We start from the raw sequence: 21,485 nt of genomic DNA on the forward strand, positions 1-21,485 counted from the left end.
ACTTTCTGCTAGGCCCATTTTTATTTCCAGCGGTAGAACTATGAGGGACTTTTGTTGTGATTATGTGTTGTATTGTATCCTTCCAAAGATTATTGTAAGGCTACTGTAGTTATTTTGTTTTAGCACAATTCAAAACAAGTTATATTTCTGTAATTGTTTTAATTTTGGTAAACAGTTGTTACATATAAGTCACATTAGCCATATGACAGGCCTACTGGCGCCGACTAGGTTTTCATTCCAACCAAAGACTACCTTTGCCACATTTTTCATAATTTCCTGTGGGGTAGCATGTCTCCCATTATATCCTGCAATGTTTGTCTGATTTACCGGAGTGAAGGGCCCCCATGTCGGCAGAGTGTGTAATGAACTCCGCATTCATAAAACCCTGCGCATTTTACACGTCAAACACTTAGCAGTCAGACTGTTAATAAAACTGTTGTTCTAAAATCACTTAATCACGGCCCACCCTGGCTAACTGTTTTTCAAAAAGGCGGCAAAATACCGTTACGCTAAAATGACACAAATGCTCAATAAACCTTTTAATTTTAATCAATAAGTAGTAATAATTAAATATCATTCTTCCGCCGAGCGATATAGTTCTCCTAGGCTATACATAAGCACCGGTGTGAGAGCGGATCGGTTAGCGCATTAATACGTAAATTAATTGCTCTGGGGTCACAGGTGTGTGAGATTATCGGTTACTTCACAGCGACCTCGACCGTGACTCCGCCAATCAGAGTTGAGAACCGGAGCTATCCGTTTTCTAGTAAACTGGATCCATCCGACCGTCCAGATGGACTGAAGCCAGAGACCACGAGGAGTGGGAGGGCGACATGACTGCATGACGTCATGTTAGGAAAAAAAACCAACCATCCACATAGGTTACAGTAGGCTACAGTAGAGTACAGTAGAGTGGTGGCACTATGAAAAAGGCTTTGTTCCAAAAGCTCTCAGTCTTTTGAAAAGTGAGATGCGTGTTAGGCTGCTTTGAGAAAATGATTGCTGACATGCAAATCAAACTATAAGCTAACCGCAGCCACATAAATTACGTTATTAATTGATAATCTAAATACATTTTTATTTCCAAAGATGTAGAGTAGTATACTCTTGTAATGGCATAAGCTATCCATCTACCTATACTATTTTATGACATTGAAAAATAAATTGCCTATTTCTGAGTTTCCTTCCCCAAAAATTATAGCATTTTATTGCTTGCCAGAATGGCAACCATCTACATCCTGATGAGTTAGTAGGATTTGAAATGTTCTGATTTGTTTTGTTTGTTTGTTTTCTGTGGTGATTTAGAGTACACACCAGCTGATTTCACCAATTAGTTCCTCCTCTCTGGTTGAAGTTGAGTGAAATCAGCTGCTGTAGTGTTTGGTTGGAGTGAAAACCTGCACAGGCTACTCTCTGCCCTCCATGGCACCGTTGCCCATTCCTGCCCTACAGCAGGTTCCCAATTTGTTTCCTGTCAGGGACCTTAAGTAGTTACACATGTCTACAGACTATAACATTTGATGACATTTTCTCCCAGGGACTCCTGTTTCTAAAGACTGTTTGTTATAGCCTGTATGATTTCTGCCCAACTGTTTACGCCTATAAACCTGTGATCAGTCATTCTTATGCATTATGTAACTGTGCTTCTGGTGAATTAACTTCCTCCTCTTGCTGGGGGCCCTGGAGTCACCTCAACCCCCTTGGAGGTCCTTGAAGGTCCTTAAAGGTCCTTGTCAGTCCTTGGAGGTCTATCCACTAGTCAAACGGCTGCCTGGCCCTTTAAGCGGAGAGGGAGGGGGAGCGGAGCATCTTGGCTGCGGTGTTTTTGTCTCTCTGTCAGTGAGCGCCCCTGGGCCGAGGCGGCTGAAAGGATTTCCACAGGACAGGTATGGACAGCAGATCAAATACAATAACTCTATTTATTATCTGTCTCGCTTACGTTTTGTTCAATTGCATTTAAAGCGCTATAGTAGACGCGGTGCCTTTCCTGCGAGTGTGACTTCTTTTGTGAAGCGTCGGTCCTGCCCATTCCCCCGGTCCTCTCCGAAGTAACGGGTCCTTTATCCTCCAAAACCACCCCGCCTTCAATAAGAATAATATTACATCCCGGTGTTCAATGTGATTTTGTTTCTGAACGGTCTGTTAGCACATCTATATAGCTTTGGCAGAATATTTTACTTAGGCTCATGGTTGTTCCCCCCCCCCGTGCGTGTCTTTTTGTTCACAGCATCATCGGTAACTCGCGCGCTCCGCGGTAGCGAGGAGCGCCCTTAACGAAAAACCACTATAATATTCCTACAATATTCATACAAGGGACTTAGCGCGTAGCCTACTGTTGTACTAAATGGTGAGCTAATAGTGACCTTATCGTACTTTATGGTATTTGTATCTACTATGGTATGACAATAATATTCCTATAGAGACTGTAATGTTTGTATGATATCGCTGTAAAATGCATTATAGGATCTCTAGTTGTATAAGGGAGAGCTTTTGCCATTGTAAGCAATAGGCTACGCAATCTCAACTTTTGCCTTACTGAAAGAGTTTTTAATGCGGGTGGGAGCCCAAGCTGCATAGCAAAATCTTTCTACCACGTCATTTTTGAATGATATAACCGGGCTATACCCATGCCTATACTTGTTTTTGTTTGTAGCCTAGGCTACTTCATATAAAACTTTTCCTCGTGCCTCACAGGTGATGTGTTAAAATGATCTGGTCATTTTTTTTTTTTTTTTTTTATAACTGCATTAAAAGAAAGCCCCGTGATCACCGAGACTCATGGGAGAGGGTGGGACCGTGCATTCTGCGAGTTTTCATTACTTCCAGATGTTCATCAGCTTTTCGTTGCCGCTTTCTGCCCTCAAATTTGCTTGTCTCACCGCCTGTCGCTGGTCAGTGGTCAGGCAGGGCAGAGGATACCCTCAAGATGGATGAGGCATGATAGACCTATATTTCACCGGGATACAGACCAGGGAAAACCCACCTAAAACTCAGTTTAGCCACATTTTTAGGCTGCCATAAATCTTGTCATAGTACACACTGAATGTACAAAACATTAGGGAAGATTACTCTTTTCATGAAGTACACTGATGAAGTGAATCCAGGTAAAAGCCATCCCTTATTGTTTTCCCTTATTAAATCTATAACAATCACAAAGGAGATGTAGATAAAGAGAAGCAGACGAGCTGGAGAAGGCTTTTTAAGCTTTGAGACAACTGAGATGTGGATTGTGCAAAAGGGCTGCAACTTATCAGGAAAATGTCCCTAATAAAAGTAGGATCAAATAGATATAAGTTAAATGAGAATAGGGTCTAATGCTTTTCTGAAAATCGAATTGTTTTTTGTTTATGTTAGTGGTTGTTTGTCTTATGATGATGGTCGACTGGAGGTCAGAGTTTATCCATCACTGGATGCAACAGGATGTCGATATGTGGGACAGACTGATAGTCCAGTTTAATCAGTTTAATCAGTAAACACATCCGATGTTGTTTTGATGAAGGATATGCAGAACGTGACCGGGTCTGGAGGTGCAGTCTCCAGCCTGTTACCATACAATACTCTAACAAACTGTTGTTGTAACATACTGGTTGTTACTAAATGAACACCCAGGGAATAGCCGGAGATCATTAGCAGCTGCATGGCCCTTAGACGGGCCGGGCACCCTCATTCATCCATGGGTGGTTCTATGGCTCCCAAACCTTTTTCATGTCAAGGACCCCCAAATACATAGGCATTAGACCACAGACCCAAGACTGTGTCCCAAAGAACCCCATCTGAGATATGATCTGTTAGATTAGACTTGGTACAGAATTAGATAACTGTCTGTACTGCAGTTGGAGAGAAAACAACAACAGAGAGAGGGGAACCTGAGACAAAAACCCTCATACATCCTCTTATTGTGCTAAATCTGGTGAGTGAAATAATAGTGAAATTTAACTATTCCTCATTTTTCTGGGGACCTCCTTGAATCCCCAGACCCCAGTTTGGGAACCACCGGTCAGGTTTGTGCCCAGCTGGAGTTTCCTTCAACAAGTTTCTGCCGGGCTGGAATGTGATTGTCTCATTACAGCATTTGGACCCAGGGGTGCTGTAGTGGAATGCAGGGTTATAAACCCCATTTGCACAGCGGGCCACACGCCGGGCATTTAAATGGTTTAGCGAGTCTAATGGAATTACACCCTGAACCTGCAAGAGACTGTCTGTCACTGTCTAGGGACAGTCCATTAGGTATTTTGGAGAGTCCACTGCATAACAAACTGCTCCTTGATACCATCTGTTCTGTTGATTCAATCAGTTATTATTTTCATCACTTTAAATAAGGCAACTTTATGAGTGATTTAAGGATTTGTGATGTTAACTTGCCTTTTTCAGTGTAAGTGCACACAGTCAAGTTGTATTTCGCTCTCCCCTGTTATGCAGTTTATTTCCCCCAGTCTACTGTACACTGGTCCCATCACATCAGCCACTTACTGCTGATCCACTGGATACTAAGCCTGCCCTCATCCCATTTAGGCTTGCCAGAAAGAAGACAAAATCCATGTTAACTTAACTTAGTTGCTCTAGAAGCAACCCAAATATTATGTCGTTATTCATGTTTTCAATGCTTCTATGGTTTTGTCTAAATGGCCTACAAATATGAATGTGCACACCATCAAAGGGATGAAGATATTAAATGTCTGAGTAAGTTTTTGTGATGATTAAACCAGGAAGTTCTTGTTTTAGAGGTTGATTTGTTTATAAAGCAGCCAAGGGATAAACAGTCCAGTATTAGTAGCATCAGCCTGGTTTGGTCAGGACTTACAGTGAGGGTTAATACTCCTACTTAACTATATTAATGGGGCAACCAATCTAGTAATGTTTTCAGTGAGCATATGGCCTGATCTGGCTTTCAAAGTACTAAGGGCCGAAATTCATTATCTGCTTGAATAATCTGACTTGAGCTCCTTTAATACATTAATCACTCAGAAAAGCAAGATGGACTGCTCTATTTAGCAAAGCACACACACATAGTGCAGTGTGCTGGTTTGTAGATGATTGCCTGGTCTCTTTGTAGTCTCTGTGTTCACAGAGCCATTTGATCAGCGGCGCTTATTGAATCAGGAAGTTATTGATGAGATCCCTGAGAGGGACCCACTTCACTACATCAACGCTGCCGTAAGATTGCTTCCTGTGCGCCGTCCGCTCTGCACCACAACACACGTTGACCTGAGCTTTTAACCCCAGCGCTGCTCTGACCGGCTCTCCGCCGCGCCGTCTGGTCTTCGTCTGCCTCCGCTCCAGACCAGAACCCTCCACTTCCTCACATCATTACGGCACTCTGCCTCTCTGGCCGTCATCATTCCTAATCCCCACCTCAAGCGCTGCACAGGAATTTTCTCCCAAATGCCTTTTTTTCTTCTTCTTTGTTTCCGTGCCACTCCTGTCCCTCGGCCCCACCCTTGCTCAGTTTCCTGTCGGAGGTCAGCGCAGTGACCAATAGCAGCTGGGCTGGTGTTTACTCTGCTCCTGTTCCAGGAGTAATGTGAGCAGGCTGGCCCCTCCCTTGGCCTTACTCTAGCCAGCACCAGACTGCTCCAGCCCAGTGCCGTCTGTTCCTCCGTAACACCACCGCTCCTTAATGTACAAAACAGGCCGTTTGCAAAGGGCACAGAGCCTGGAGGGGACGTCTCGCTGGGTTTTCCTTTCACTGTCCCCAGTTTGAGGCTCAAATTAGTCGAAACCCACATGCCCAACATGCTGTAATACCATGATGATATGAGATCATCTGACACGTGGTAATGTCCTCTCTGTCATGCAGTGATGTGCACAGTACAGGCTCAGTGTGTCAAGTAGCCACCATTCTGCCAGATGATAAGTGGCTGTTGTTGCTTCTACAGTCAGTTTTCTATAGCTGTTCAGGAGAGAGATTTGTAATTTATTGATTAATTATTCATTCAGGACCAGTTGGCTGAATGAAGCCATCTGTGCTGCGGAGTGTGGAGGCACAAAGAAGTCTTAGTAGATAGATGCTTGGCCACATCACACAGATCAACAAAGATTTTTCCTGTTGTGAACTTTATGTGACATTTAAAACTCTTGTCCACATGTATATTAAGGTTTTTGAGGTCTGCTATACTGCACAGTCCCAAACAATGAAAAAAAGAGCTTTGATTAAAAAACAATCTGCTTTTTTTAGTTACACAAAGTACCGCCTCTCGTAGGGATTCTCTATTGTAGGTCTATTTTTAGTTTTGGAATGCACAAATGATGGTAATCTTCTAGGCCATTTTAGATTATGAGGAAAGGTCTTTTGAAACCTTATTTACTCTTGGTCAGAAGCTCTTGCAATGTAATCCTTGTGATGTTCCTCCTGCTTTAACAAGAGCAGACTACATTCTGGTGTCAGAAGCAGGATTTGCAGTGATTCATTCTGGTGGAGTCCAAGTCTGAGAAGAGTCATGGTGTTCTCATTCGAGAAGTTTCCATCTAAGACTCTCAGCTGCATTTCTGTTCTCTTCCCCCCCTCCCCTTTGCAGTTTTGCCTTTCTTTTCTCACATTCCCACTCTTTCTCTCCCTCCCTCCCTCCCTCCCCTTACATACTGTACTGTACTGCGCTCCCTTTGCTCACTCATTCTTACCCCCACTCCTTTTTTTTCTGTTTCGTTTACCCTCTCCTTCTTGTTACTCTTTCTCCTGGGCTTGGAGGAAGTGACTGGGTTGTTTCTGGATCCTTGGGGAATAGAGGGATGGAGCTCCCTTTCCTGTAACCCTTTCTTCATCAGGCCTCAGACTATCACAACTTTCCATTTTGCCATGCCAGTTAATTGTGTATGATGAGGGCCACACGCATTGGCACAGGCTTTACAATTTGAAGCAGCGTTGAAAGCCTTTCTTTGCTAATTTGATCTTTCAAGAGGGCGCATGTTGTCGTCCGACTGTTGTTAAAATCCTGCTACTTTTTCAGATTCATCACCCCAGCAGCGCCTCAGGCTGGAGGAGACGGACGAATTAAAACGAGCTAAATCACTCTGCTTTGGTATCATTAGGGCCCTTACCTGAATAAATCAACTGAAAAGCTACAGCTGTGTCTCTTGATACGTGGGAGTCTTCAGGCCTCGGACAGTGTGTGTTGGTGTGTGGGGGCGTCTGTGTGTGTTCATCTGTGCTGTGTGGGAGTTGGCGGGAGTTCATGCTAAACTATCTTCTGTAAAGTATTTGCCTTCTGCGAAACACAGGATTATACTTAAACCCTCTGCACAGCATACTGTCTTTCATCCCGACTTTGAGGGATTTTTTTTGCCTGTGACATTCCAGTTTCTACGGGCAGGTAGTGATGCGTTCATAATGCGTGCCTCTTTCAGTATCTTACGTAATTAGGGGCACAGATAAAGATAGACGGTGATTTTGGGAGCCTGCAGGCATTTCTAGACCTAGACATCAGTCACTTTAGCGCGATTCCTGCTCCTCGTATGTCCAGTCTCTGTCAGTGTGTGGATCCATAACAGGGTTTGTTTTGAGGCTTATTTTCTTGACACACACTCTCTCTCTCTCTTTCTCTCTCTCTCTCCCCCTCTCTCTCTCTCGCTGATGCCCCTCCTAGCTTTATATTAGAACCAGCTGTGGAACTAGGGGCTGAATGAATGGTTCTTTGTGATTTTGGCTGTCGTTCCAGTGTAAGGGTCTCTCTCTCTCTCTCTCTCTCTCTCTCTCTCTCTCTCTCTCTCTCTCTCTCTCTCTCTCTCTCTCTCTCTCTCTCTCTCTCTCTCTCTCTCTCTCTCTCTCTCTCTCTCTCTCTCTCTCTCTCTCTCTCTCTCTCTCTCCCCGCCCTCTATCCTACTGGCATGACAACCGTATGAAACAATGGACTGAACAACATCAAGTCTTGTTATGACATTATGCAAAGGTCAGTCTTCGGCTGCAAAATCCTCAGACAAAATGTCGGCCGCGGCGTCACACATTGCAGCCTGAGTCTGAGCGGTCCCAGCCAACGTATGGGAATCAGCAGATGTTATCATGCAGCTTATCTGGTGGACATACGCTCAGTAGTTACAGCACAAGCTTCAAGTTTGTGTTGCGCCAGGGAACGCAATACAAGGCTCATTCTTGTTCTGCAAATCAGACTGAGGTCTAGCCTAAGTCTCTAAAGGTGAACCTTGTAGACGAGGGGTGTTCCCACAAAACTGGAGGGGTGTTGCCACTGGATTTAGGAGTGTGAGTCAGGAAGGCAAGAAAACAGAAAACATTGCTCAATGACATGGCAGGGAGGTTCCCAGCCTTGGATTGATTAGCCACACAGTCTGTGTTGTTGTGGCAGGGAGAGGAATGGATGGGGGTGAAATCAGTTCATAGAAAGCCGGGGAAAGGAGAGGAGAGCTTGTCATGCCTGGATCTGGATTAATCTCGGCTGCACCGCAGGGAGGCCAGGGTGATTGGCGTCCCATGGGGGTGTATTGTCCACATCCGGGGTGTCAGTCAAAACCACTGGAATGTTTTTTTTCTGGCTTTGCAACCTGTGTTTTTAGTCTTGCAGGAGACGGTCTTTTGTAACCTGTCATAAGTCTGTTGTTATCCTCCTGACGACACACCTACGTTTTATTGACATTCCTTGACAACCCACTTGGCGTCTAGATCTTCCTAGTTTTGTCCTTAACTCTTTATTTCATACTTATTTCTCTATTCATGTCATCCATCTTTATGTAGGTTAAGTAGTTTGTAAGAATCACAAAACAATGCCTGCCCAAGTTCCACTTTCTCCTTTATTGTTGTTTCCCACAGGTACTGGCTGTAAGAGAGAGAGAAGAGAGACAAGGAGGGGAGAAGAGAAGCGAGAGCGAGGAGACAGGGGAGGAGAGATCCCGTCCTTGCAGCGTGAGCAGCTGGTATGAAGCGGAAAATGAATCCCTCTTTTCCTAATTCATAAACCATTCCCAACCTTGTGCGGAATAGCTATCACCAAAGGCAGAGACGTAGTAAGGCAGCGGAAAAATCCATAAAGATTTTCTCTGGGTGGTGGGAAGATATTTCTGACTGAACAATACTCGGGCCTAATCCTTTGTCGTGGCAATAAAAATACGGTGAATGGAAGCAGTGAGTTTGATAAACCTGGAGAGATCTGACCTTGAAATGAAGTCTACCTCTCTTAAATTGCTCTTCGGGGTGGTCTCATTCCATCGAAGACACAGGAATCTACATACGTACTGTAAATTGACTCCATTTTTAATCCTCTGCGCTCAGCCGTCAAGGAGTTTGGTTGTAGCTGAGTCAACCTGAAGCTCCCTTGTGCACACGAAAACAAAACTGTCAGTTTTGCAGTTGCTGCGAGGGATCAAAGAAGAAGAAGCTATGATGTAGCCGTTCTTGTGACATCTTACAGGAACATAGCAGAGACGTGTAATTTGTGCTGGATGACCTGCACCCCCCACCCCCCCAACCCCCTACTCCCCCAGGGGTGTCTTAATCTTAATGGTGTTAGAGATGTGAGGGGGGGCAGGCGATGTTAACTTCCGTTAGTATGGAATGCAGCTGTGGGATGGTGGGGGTTTGTCCTGGATGAAGCTGGCTAGAGAAATGCAGTGTGTGTGTGTGTGTGTGTAGGTGTGGGGGGCAGGGGGGGTTATTCCTTGGAAGAATGGTAGTCTGGTGCTGGGGAAGGGAGCACACTGGTTTCTGTTCACTGTCATCTCAAAGGAACTCTGTTTGAGAGCCCAGTGAGAGAGGGAGGAAGGTCGGCAACCCACCCCTCCCCACCCCCCCACCCCACCCACACGTGCACACACACACACACACACACACACATAGGGGAGTGCGCACACACATGCAAACACATCTGAAACACCCAATGAGGCACTGTTGCAGAGGCAGATGCGGAGGTTTGGCGTGGGCGTTGGAAGGGGTGATCCGGGCGAGGGGGAGAAACGGCACTAGGCGAAGCATTAGGGAAAGAGAGAGCTGAGAAAACACTGAGAAATTGGAAAAAATGGAGTGTGTGTGTGTGTTTACGTTTGATTTGAAGAGGAAAAGAGGGAGTGATACTTCACAAAATGGAGAGATTGGGCGAGGTGCAAAGAGAGAAAGAGAATGGACAACGTTGGCCTTCATGTCTAAGGGCTGGGATGTTTGGTTACACTGTGTGAGCTAAAACTGCAGACTCTAATTATATCTCATCAACTGTCCCCTGTCAGCCCTGTCCTCCACCCTGCTGTACACATACTCTCTCTCTCTCTCTCTCCCTCACTTTCTCTCACACACACACATCATGCTCTCTCTCTGTCACTCCCTTTCTGTCTGTCCTCCTCTCACTTTCCCACACATGCACTCATAACCACACCACACTGTACAACCCGCTTCACATTATCAATCTAACACACACATTCCATAGATAGAGACGGACACACACGGGAAGTATTTATACACCTACCAGAGATATGCATGATGAATACTCTATAAACGACAAATCTCCTGTGTTCGCTCTGAAAATGCACATCTAGGGCATAAATTCCTCAAATGTGGGCTAAAATATATTTAGCTGTTTGTGCCACATCTAATCAAATTTAACATCCAATGCAATCACTTCATAGTAGTTAGATTTGAACATTTTTCAGAGTAGTTTTAATCCTCTCACTGCTTACGTCCTCCTGTGTGCGTGCACATATCCCCGTGTCTGAGAGTGTGTGTGGCGGTGTTGGTATGAGAGGGTGATGAAGGGGCGCAGATAAGGAGAATCGTACCGAGACATTAAACTGACTACAGGACTTCAAAAATACCGAGTCAATTCAGTCAGTGTTTCCAAGTGCCCTACTTTCCACAAACGAGCAGGCACTGACTAGGGTCACAAGATAGCGAGAGAAAAGAGAGGGAGAGGGAGAGACAGAGAGGGGAGAGAGAGAGAGAGAGAGAGGGAGAGAGAGAGAGAGAGAGAGAGAGGGAGAGAGAGAGAGAGGGAGAGACACAGACAGGGAGAGACAGAGAGAGAGACACAGAGAGGGAGAGACAGAGAGAGAGAGGGAGAGACAGAAAGACAGAGGGGGAGAGAGAGAGAGGGAAGGACTGAGAGAAGAGAGACTCAGTTCTTGCTGATGGAACAGAAAACTGGGCTTGAACTGAAGCGAACCCGAGAATGCCCTAAAAACAAAGCGGAGGATTTGAAGTCCAAACTTTTGATCTTTAAAGTCTCAACAATATAACGATGCTCAAACGGCTAATGCTGGGGATGGCTTAAACATTACATCCTCGGTTCCCACAAACCAGTGACCTAGAAAGTTAATCTTTTGCAGGGAGACACACAGACTCAGAGGCATGGCATTGTGGGCTCTGCATCGTCGTCGGCCGTGTGGTTCTCTCTGCGGGAGGAACAGATACAATGTTTTGTTTATACAAAGTCAAAATGCATGACTTGTGGTATGAATTATGTATTGAAGTTGTTAGTGCACATCACCATGCTGCTGGTGTGTTAAAGTAATGAGTGGTGAAGGGGGAAGACAGTGACCAACTGAAACCTCCTGATTGTCAGCTGACGTCGAGAGTGGGAGTAAGAAGATCGAGTCAGAAAACATAAAGAGAGGACAAAGAGCGAGGAAGCAGAGGGGGAAGATGTGGAGAAAGTATGGGAGAGAAAGGGGAGAGAGTGTCTGTAAACCCTAAATTGAGAGGCGAGGTTAGCGTGCACAAATGATTCCTAATAAGGTTGTAACTGGCAGTCTCAAAGCTCTGTCCTGGAATAAGCTGCCAGGAAACTTTCCCCTGTAACTCCTCTTCTTTGAATACTAAGAACAGAAACAAACACATAATCGTCTGTGGCCACCACGCTCACAAAAATGAACGGATAGAGTAAGACAGGGAAGCGGCTGCGCTAACTGGTAAAAGATACATTTAAACTATTTCTGACCATCATACAAGAAGAATAATGCTGACACAAGAAACATAAATTCATCACTGGAATACCTGCCATATGTAGCGGTGGACATACATCTATGTAGGCAGTTTATACAAGATGTCCATACTAACAGTAGGCATGTCGGCCCAAGTTTGGGATACAGAATCTTTTTACTGGGCATACATTTTATTGGCATCACCTTTTGTTTTTTTTTGTGTGGCTTGAAATGCTTTCCTAGTTTTCTTTTTACTGTCTGTGTGTATGTTTGTTAATAAATTCAACATGTATCTGTCTTTCCCCAGGTGAGAATTAGTGGGTGATTGTGTCATTTGCAGCCACAGGCTCATTATGGCTCAGGTGCTGCATATGGACCCCAGCTTCCCAGGTGCAGACCGTATTTATTCCTTTTAATTCTTAATAATACTCAACATAATACTGAAATCATGGTAACAAAGATATGGTTACAGTCCCTAATTTTGTTAGGATTGAACCTGTAAAATGACAAAGTAATTTCTGAGTTGTGATATCCCAATACTTGAAAGGTCAGGCTGTAATGTCCTGCACCATTCCAGTCAACTTTGTTTGTGCCTAATTTGGAGATACTTTCAGAGTGCATACGTAAACACACAGTAGCCCAGAGATAATGCTATTTTCTGAAGTCTGAGCCCAAGATTAGACACAGATTTCCGTTTGTTTAAACTTGATTTCCTTCCCCCTCAGGGAAGCTCAACCCGCCTGCTCCCCCTTCCCTGCACGGCAAGGAACAGGAGGCGCCCTACTCAGTGGAGACCCCCTATGGCTACCGTCTGGACCTCGACTTCCTCAAATATGTTAACGACATAGAGAAGGGAAACACCATCAAGAAAGTGCCCATCCAGCGCAGGGCACGCTATGGCTCCCTGCCCCGTGGCTATGGCTACACCGGCTCCTGGTGGACCTCCACAGAGTCTCTGTGTTCCAACGCCAGCATGGACAGCCGGCACTCCTCCTTCTCCTACTGCGCCCCAGGCTACCACACCTCACAGAGGCCCAGCTTCAGCACTGCCCGAGTGGAGAAGACCCTGCTGGATGCACGCAGGAAGCTGGAGGAGGAGAAAGAGGGCCGGAGATTCTCCAACCTGGGCAGCATGCACAGCAGCATGGCAGGCTCCAACACCTCCATCAGCAGCGCACACAGCTTCAACCGGGCCCAGGGTGGAGGGGGCTCCTTCACCCCCATGAGTTCTGGCCTGTCCACCCCGGTGTCCCCCACTCCAGCCCACCTGCAGCATGTCAGGGAGCAGATGGCGGTGGCTCTCAGGAAGATCAGGGAGCTAGAGGAGCAGGTGAAGACCATTCCTGTGCTCCAGGTCAAGATCTCCGTGCTGCAGGAGGAAAAACGGCAGCTCAGCGTCCAGCTGAAGAGCCAGAAGTTCCTGGGCCACACACTGGGTTTCAGCCGAGGCCGTCCCCGAGGAGAGCTCTACATTGACATCCCTGAGGAAGAAGCGAGCGGCGGGGCCAAGGGCACCGATAAACCAGCAGGGTCACTGTCGCCCACCACCCCTGATGGCTCCAAGCAAGACTCAGGGTGTGAGATTGAGGACACGGTGATTGTGGGTGGTGCGCGGCCAGGTGCCAAGAGAGAAGTGCGCACCATCGGAGTGGGACCGGAGGACGAGAGGGGCAGTCGTCAGGTGGGAGTGGGGGTTCGGGAGCAGGATCTGGGGCTGCTGCCAGAGACAGAGGCCTTGAGGAGTCAAGTGGGTCAGCTTGAGGGCCAGTTGAAGAGGACACTGCAGGAGCTGCAGGCTGCACAGCAGCAGGTAGAGGCAGCCCAGAGGGAGAGGCAGGCTCAGGCCCCTAAGGCAGAGCACCCAGTCATGGCCACCAGCGTGGGCTGGCAGGAGCCACAGGGCCACAGCCTGCAGACATTGGTCAGCTTCACCCAGCAGCCCCAACAGAGGGAACAGAGAACTGTGGGAATCCAGGTGTACACGCTGGAGCAGCCTACTGTGGTGGAAGTGGGCACACTGCTCCGAGCAGAGAGCTGCAGCTCCCCCTCTCTTCAGCCAGCTGGTGTAATCCTGGAGGGCCACAACAGAGGACAAGCTGAAGCTCTGGGGTCAGAAGGTAGGGCATCAGCCAGGACTCATATGAGTTTGTGTTACAACTTCTTATGAAATATATTTGATAAAGTAGGTTATTTTTAATCAATTGTGTCAAATGCATGCATCAAATGCATGCTCAGTTAAAGACTTAAATCAATCAATTGTCTTGTCCTCATCATCTGCTTCTGTCCTCCAGATGCTCCAGTTGAGTTGCCGATTGCAATCAGCTCCAAGCAAGTACGAGATGTCCTAAAGAGTGAGGTGTCCACTTCAGTACCTGTAGCTTGTCCTGCCATTGCCATGGGCACTGGTGATCAGATTGGCTCATTGCATTTGAAAGAAGGAGACACAAACCAGCAAACAGACATAGAAGCCATCCAATCTCAAGAGGGCTTATCTAAGCCAGGTAACTGGACCAATTCTCCATCTCTATCCATTTGAAACTTTATATATCATATTAATTATACAACATGTTCCTACATTTATATGATAACTTGTATCACTCTCTAGCCTCAGCCTCTCCCCAGTCCTCTCTGAGGTCCATTATGAAGCGGAAAGCAGAGGGTGAACCTGGCTCTCCCTCCACCAAGAAAAACCTACAGTTCATTGGAGTCAACGGAGGGTAAGTATCAGTCATTACAGTCTGGAGGTTTCTCAATGTATGAATGTGTGATAAACAGTTTTCTACAAAGATATTTTTGTGTGAATTTTTTTGTAGTGGTGTACATGTTTGAAATTGATATTACTTAAAGGAGAATACTACTCAATTTGATGAAGAAGTTCATATGTTATTACACAGGACAGACCCACGAGTATTCCTGACGACTAACAGCTCTGCCACAAAGCTAGAAACAAGAAAAGCAATGGAAGACAGTAGTGAATATTCACTCATACAGACCAATCTATGCAAGGGTGTATGGCCAACATTATTACGTTGAAATGCAGTGGTATTCCCCACTAATGTGAAATCTTAAACGGTGTATGTCACAAAGACTGTTGGGGCTGTTTGACAGGGAAACATGTTCTTGTCTTGCAGCTATGAGTCCACATCATCAGAGGACAGCAGCAGTGAGAGCTCTGATGAGGAGAGTGACTCCAGTGAATATCATGAAGCCAGAGAAAAACTACCAGAGCCTACAGTCCAGCACCAGCAAATAACAGCTACCCCAGACGAGGCTTCCCAGCCCCAAGAGACCAACAACACACCTCAGCCGACTGCTGTCAAACTACCAGCCGCCATTCCCGACCCTCAGCAGAGTCCCAGCCAGCCCGCAACCGCAGACACCAGACTGCAACATGAAGCCACCCAGTCACCAGCCACGGACACTGCGGTGCAAAAATGTGCCTCTCAGCCACCAGCCTCTGACCCCGCCCTCACTTCCCCACCTCCAGCAAACGATTCTGCCCCTTCAGAGACTATCAACCAATCATCAGAAAAAACCACAATCACCCAGGAGAGAACCTCCACATCATCTAGCACTGAATCCACTCCTGAACAAAGCTCTATAAAGTCCTCAGTTACTTGTTCCACACAGCTGTGCTCCACTCAAACTACAACCACTGAGATTACCAAGCAGCAATATACCATCCAGTCAGAAAAAACTGTCCTCACTCTTCAGCATGGAGCCTGCCAATCAGAACAAATCTCCCAGCAGACGATGATACAGTCGTCTTCCTCAAAGCCAGCAGCTGAAAGCAGCCCAAACGACGCTGCAGCGGCATCAGCCAAACAACAAATCAGGTAAATGCACACACACGGTCAACAACTAGCGTTTTACAGACATAAATGGTGTCAGATACTGTCAAGCTTGTGTATGTGCATCCATGACTGTTGTTGTATTGTGTTTATTCATGTTTGTCCCAGACTGGAACTGAGTGACAGCCTGATGTCAGCGCTTCACGCCCTGCAGAAAGCCCTGGGGGAACCCAACGCCTTCAGCCAACAAGGAGCGGTACGTCGGCAATCACACTGACAACCCCAAGCAGAAACAAAGCTCCTCACAAACTGAGTCATCCTCACTTTTAAGTTTAGTATGGCAGCGTAGCATTGTTAAGTATCCTCCTTGCAGGCTAACACTCTGATGCGCATCCCACTGTCAAACCTCCAGTCTGATCACTGCCTTGAGCTGTCTTACCCGTCTGTCTTAACAGTCCTCTTGTGGATAAAGGCCTATGTCAAAGACTGGGCATTTCCCCAACAGTCTACTGAGTGTGCATGTGTCTCTAATCCTCCCTCTGCTGTGTATGATCTCCTCAGAGGACAGCCTACACCACAGTGCTGCAGGAGTGGCTGCGTGTGTCCTGTCACAAGGCGGCGGACACGGCTGTCGTCAGGGCCTACATGGACACCTTCGCCGCAGTCTCCCCGCAGCTGCTGGAGTTTGTGATCAACATGGCCGACGGCAATGGGAACACAGCGCTGCACTACACCGTTTCCCACTCCAACTTCCCCGTGGTGAAACTGCTGCTGGACACCGGTGAGCCACGATTTGCGATGGATTTGTAAAATTGTTTTATTTATGATGTTTCCTATTCTACGTTATCATGTGCCATGTTCAGTCATTAGGTTTGAGTGTGACACACAGCCTCAAAACCCTCCCATCTCCAACATGTCAGACATCCCTGTCATATTGTTTGTGCTGTTGGTGTATTACCTGCCACAACGATTGCCCTGTTTACCTGACAGGCCTGTGTAACGCTGACAAGCAGAACAAGGCAGGCTACACAGCCATCATGCTGACGGCTCTGGCTGCCTTCCACTCGGACAGTGACCTTCACACCGTCCTGCAGCTGCTGCGCACAGGGGACGTCAACGCCAAGGCCAGCCAGGTACGCCCTCTGCTGGTCTGCAGGCCTTCCTGCACCTCCACACTCAACCAAAATCAAGTCAGAACTGAACAGCAGAGAGGAAAAAGGCTGGAGTTTTGCCTGAATTTGCAAGACTAGAAATAGTACTAAGTGTGCAGTCATTGGAAATGTTGCTGGGAAAAAAGTCATAATCATCATAAACCAAGGAAATCTTCCATATGTAGTGTATAGTGGCATGTCAATAATGACATTCACTTTCACATTTTGCCAGAGAGTATTCATCAGAAATGTAATAAATTACTATATTATAGGAGAGTATTATAATAAAGACACTGAGGAACCTCTAAGTGTCCTCATTCCTCATCATGGATTGAAGGCTCATGACTGTGGCCTATAAACACTGGGGGTAATTGACAGTCAAAAGAGGCCTCTGCTGAGCTTATGTTGACACTGACAGAATGAATCCTAAACATGTTTTTTTTTTATCCGTTTGCAACCACACCACAACATCTGGGTGACCTACTACTAAAGAAAGAAGCCAAACCACATCCAGCCGGCTGTGTTTTGTTACCAGATACAGCTCTGCAGCACAACACGCCAAATGAGTCATAAATGAGTGAAGAACTGGTTTATCGCTCAGTGATCCCAACATGATTCATGCTTTTCCATAAGCTACCAAATGTATTCTACAGGGTAGGCCTAACCAAATGCAATATTCATATGGCTGATTACAAACTTAAACCTGGCTCTCAAGACAACCACATTCAAAATGTGGATACTGTGACCACTGCAGTATTTCAAACAAATCATTTTAGGATCTCTCCATGAAGCAAACTTTCCAAATCAGATACTTTAAGTGACATTTGCCCTATACATATTGAATGCCCTTGTGAGTCCATAATGTGCTTTATATGCAAAGTGTACATTAAAGGACAGACCTGCAGATGTATACTATATGTACAGCCAACACTATTCCATGGCTGCACACCAAAAAAAAACATTTATATTACTTCATTACATTGCTTTCCTTACATTGTCTTGATGATGATGATGTAGATGATGTAGATGATGTATAGCATCTAATTCTTTTCATTGGCTTTTGGTTTTTCAGTCTGAACGACACTGACCCAGTTCTGATCTTGTGTTTTATGTTGGGAGTGGTTTTACATAGTTATATGTTCCAGATTTTGACTAGCCCCTGTGTGTGTGTGTGTGTGTGTTTGTGTTTATGTGTGTGTGTGTGTGTGTGCGTGTGTAGGCTGGCCAAACAGCGCTGATGCTAGCAGTCAGCCATGGGCGAGGGGACATGGTGCGAGCGCTGCTGTCCTGTGGAGCGCAGGTCAACATCCGTGATGACGACGGCTCCACGGCGCTCATGTGTGCGTGCGAACACGGACACGTGGACATCGTGCGCCAGCTGCTGTCTGTGCCGGGCTGCGATGCCACTCTCACCGATAACGTGAGCAAACCACTTCCCTTCCTTACTCCTTTCTCAGTCTGTTGTTTTCTGATGAATCCTCCCCTGAACCCCTGCAGGCCCTCATCCTCTCGTTATCTGTGTTTCAGGACGGCAGCTCGGCGCTGTCCATCGCCCTGGAGGCCAGCCAGAATGACATCGCTGTGCTTCTCTATGCTCACCTCAACTTTGCTAAGCCTCCTTCCCCTGTGAGTGCTTTCATACAATGCTAACCCACACATACTGTACCTCTGTATTGCTGTCACAAAACACGTACGCAAACAGGATTGTACCATGGGGGCACGGGTCATTCTGGGAAATGTAGGAAATCCCTAACTGAAGCAGAAGTAGGCGAGGCAGGTCGAGGGAAAGTGGGTTCACCAAAAACATAAATTACAACACTTCATCACAAAATAACTCCAGGAATGCTTTGAACTTCACAGATTGATGATAACACCGATGACAGAGTAAGAGTGTCAGAGGGTGGAGTTTTTTCTTTGACTATAAACCTTCACGCATTAACTATACATTTTCACACGACTCCCACAATCCTCTTCTCATATTTAGAAAGCGCTAGACAGAATCTCTACTTTTTCTGACTCCAAATCAAGTGAACACAAACACACACACACACACACACGCACATGCAAATGCCACAAAATGGTGTGAACTATAACAACCTTTGTGTTTTTGTTTTTTTTAACTTTGTCTAGGTTTCACCAAAGTCTCCTCTCTTGGGTTCCTCTCCTCCCACTGGTGAAACAAAGTGAAGCACACTGGCCCGTCCACAACAACTGTTCATATTTCAGTGTATTGTTTCATCTGTGTAATTGAGAGATACAAGGACTGTGTGTGTGTGTGTGTGAGAGTGAGTGTGTGTCTGTTGTCACCCTCCATAATTCACATACAGTATATGTGCAGATAATGGCATGACAGTTAGCACTTGGCACCGTTGTAATTCACTGCCTTTTGTATACAGTGTTGTTTTGAAATACATGCATTCCTGGTGTGGTACAGACAGAAAGGCTGAACATCTAGAATGGTTGTATAGACGTCAGTTCAGTCTAGCAATAATCCAGTTTTTTCAGTACTGTTTCAACTCAATTGTGTTCACTAAACTACATAATACAGTTCATTATTATACACTTGCTTTTCTCCCATATGGATCTTTTACAAGTTTCTTTTTAAAGCAATATATTTTCAGTGTAACGCGTACAATTACTGAGACACAGTAGAAGTATTTTGTGTGTCGCCATCACAATCATTTATGGAATAACAAAAGCCACCCCCCTTCTCGCAGATAAGTGTCCTTGATCAAACCGCATCAATTAGCTGATTGGTGCTACAAAAAATTCATACAGACAACACCTCTTCTTAAACAATATATCAAGATTTATACACAAGATTTATTTACTCTAGAATATTTTTGATAGTGTCTTTTTATTCTAATTGAATTCAGGATTTCCAGGGATCATGATTTTATTTCCCAGACTTATCACAGCTTTTTAACCAGAGGACACTAATCTTCTCTTCTTTGCTGGGTTTTTTTTTTATGTCGGTGAGGTCACACTTTATTTCCCGCGTCGACCACATTTCCCGAGATAAACCCAAAGATGTTTCACTCACAGCAGCTCTGTAACACTGTATCTTGCGGTCATCGTATCAGTGTGCGGCCTGGCATCAGCTCGGTAGCAGAGAGAGGTTTTGTAATGAACTGTCAAGGTTATTCTCTGAACGTTATGGTACTACAGTCTTTGTATTTTTATAGGTGAAGGTATTCTGGATGGTTGTAGAGTCCTGATTGAAAGCACTGTGGTGAAGCCACCTCTTCAGTGGTCGTCCTGTTCAGATTTGTATGGCAACCAGAAAGTGACTGACTGGAGTCTTTGAAGGATGTACCGTGTAAGATAAGAATATCAAAATAATATATGTCATTATTAGAAGCTAGTAGTTATGCCTAGAATCTGATTCCTTGGAAGAAAAAAAAAAGTGTATTGATGTCAAAATTTCTATTACTTTTTAAAGATTTTTTTCCATACTTTTCATATCCACTTTTAAGCAACTGAATTTTTTATAAACTTTCCTTTTTTTTTTTTTATTTAACTATCTCTCTCTTTTTATACATTTAAATTTGTCCGTTCACAACTACTTTATGTAATCGCACAGGTCTTCGGTTTATCTTTTATGAAGGTTTATGTAAAATCCTAGATTGTGTTTCTCCTATTTTGGTTTGTGCATTTTGGAGGAAAAAAAATAAATAAATGTGGACCACACTGTTTCTACTGGATTCAATCTCTTTGATTTGTGTGTGTGTGTGTGCGTGTATTTGTTTGTGTAGGTCACCATCAGAGATGTAACAAGGTAAAACCACCTTAACTCAGTTCACCCACCTGTTTAGACTGACATAATCTTTAACACATAAAATCATAATGTAGCCTATACATCATAGTAAGTTGTATTAAACTGATGTAAGTTATGTGAAGATAGGGTCTCTTGAGGGAAAAGAATAGATTACAGCTTTTGATTTTTGTTAATATTGGTGGTTATTTGCCTAATGATGTTCACAAACTGCAGGTCATAGTTTACCCATCTTTTCATTTACCACTTCATCACTGGTTTCCAGGGGTGTAGCACAAAATTCTGGGCCCTATACATAAGCAGTCTCTGTGGGCCCCCTTCCTCTCTTGATCCATGTCTCTCACGCATCTTTTGACTTTTTTTTTTACAAATAATTGAGCCAACAACTGTACACATGAATCTGTAGTGGCAATATTGATAGATAATGTTACATGTCATTGTTGCTATGATGCTGATTAATTTATGTTATGCAAAAATATATGCTCCAAGCTATCCTGGTTGACTGCCTCCAATCTAAGCAACATACCGATATTAGTTTAAACCATTCTTAAACAGTGTTAGCAAGTTGTGCATACAGGATTGACATAGCCTCTTAACCTGCTTATAATATACCATATTGACCTTGATTATGAGACACCCCCCTTTTTTTCAAGACTCCTTTTTTGAAAAAGATTTTTTGAAGATCAAATCTTGTTTTTATAAAGAAAAGAATTAAATCTGACCAGAATGCACCAGTAACACACTGAAAAAAACAAGGTAAGCTGATATATATCTTTTAAATGAAATTGTCTTGTTTGAATAGGCCAAAAAATTAAACTGCAGCCTACTGGTAGGTCTATTTCTAACATAATTTAACCATCTAAAAGTGAAAAATAGAACCATAGGTTATATTTTAATTAGACTCTACCTCATTGATCATCA

The 21,485-nt window shown here is 44.9% G+C and overlaps 1 protein-coding gene across 1 annotated transcript; it reads left to right on the forward strand.

The window, feature by feature from the left end:
* The first annotated feature begins 1,856 nt into the window (after nucleotides 1–1,856).
* kank2 (KN motif and ankyrin repeat domains 2) lies at nucleotides 1,857–20,484 on the forward strand. The gene is made up of 13 exons (XM_071920634.2): nucleotides 1,857–1,886; nucleotides 8,756–8,859; nucleotides 12,155–12,237; nucleotides 12,573–13,964; nucleotides 14,139–14,348; nucleotides 14,453–14,564; nucleotides 14,979–15,683; nucleotides 15,807–15,894; nucleotides 16,200–16,419; nucleotides 16,629–16,771; nucleotides 18,009–18,209; nucleotides 18,317–18,415; nucleotides 18,920–20,484. The coding sequence occupies exons 3-13, from the start codon at nucleotides 12,201–12,203 to the stop codon at nucleotides 18,974–18,976; spliced, it is 3,264 nt and encodes a 1,087-aa protein (XP_071776735.2). The 5' UTR covers nucleotides 1,857–1,886; nucleotides 8,756–8,859; nucleotides 12,155–12,200; the 3' UTR covers nucleotides 18,977–20,484.
* The last annotated feature ends 1,001 nt before the right edge of the window (nucleotides 20,485–21,485 follow it).

This window comes from Centroberyx gerrardi, chromosome 7, assembly GCF_048128805.1.
Source record: "Centroberyx gerrardi isolate f3 chromosome 7, fCenGer3.hap1.cur.20231027, whole genome shotgun sequence".
Taxonomy (NCBI): domain Eukaryota; kingdom Metazoa; phylum Chordata; class Actinopteri; order Beryciformes; family Berycidae; genus Centroberyx; species Centroberyx gerrardi.

Coding starts and splice junctions, on each gene's coding strand:
- kank2 (XM_071920634.2), top strand. CDS start 12,201: ATGGCTCAGGTGCTGCATATGGACCCCAGCTTCCCAG. Junction 12,238..12,572: donor TATGGACCCCAGCTTCCCAG/GTGCAGACCGTA, acceptor CTTCCCCCTCAG/GGAAGCTCAACCCGCCTGCT. Junction 18,210..18,316: donor ATGCCACTCTCACCGATAAC/GTGAGCAAACCA, acceptor TCTGTGTTTCAG/GACGGCAGCTCGGCGCTGTC.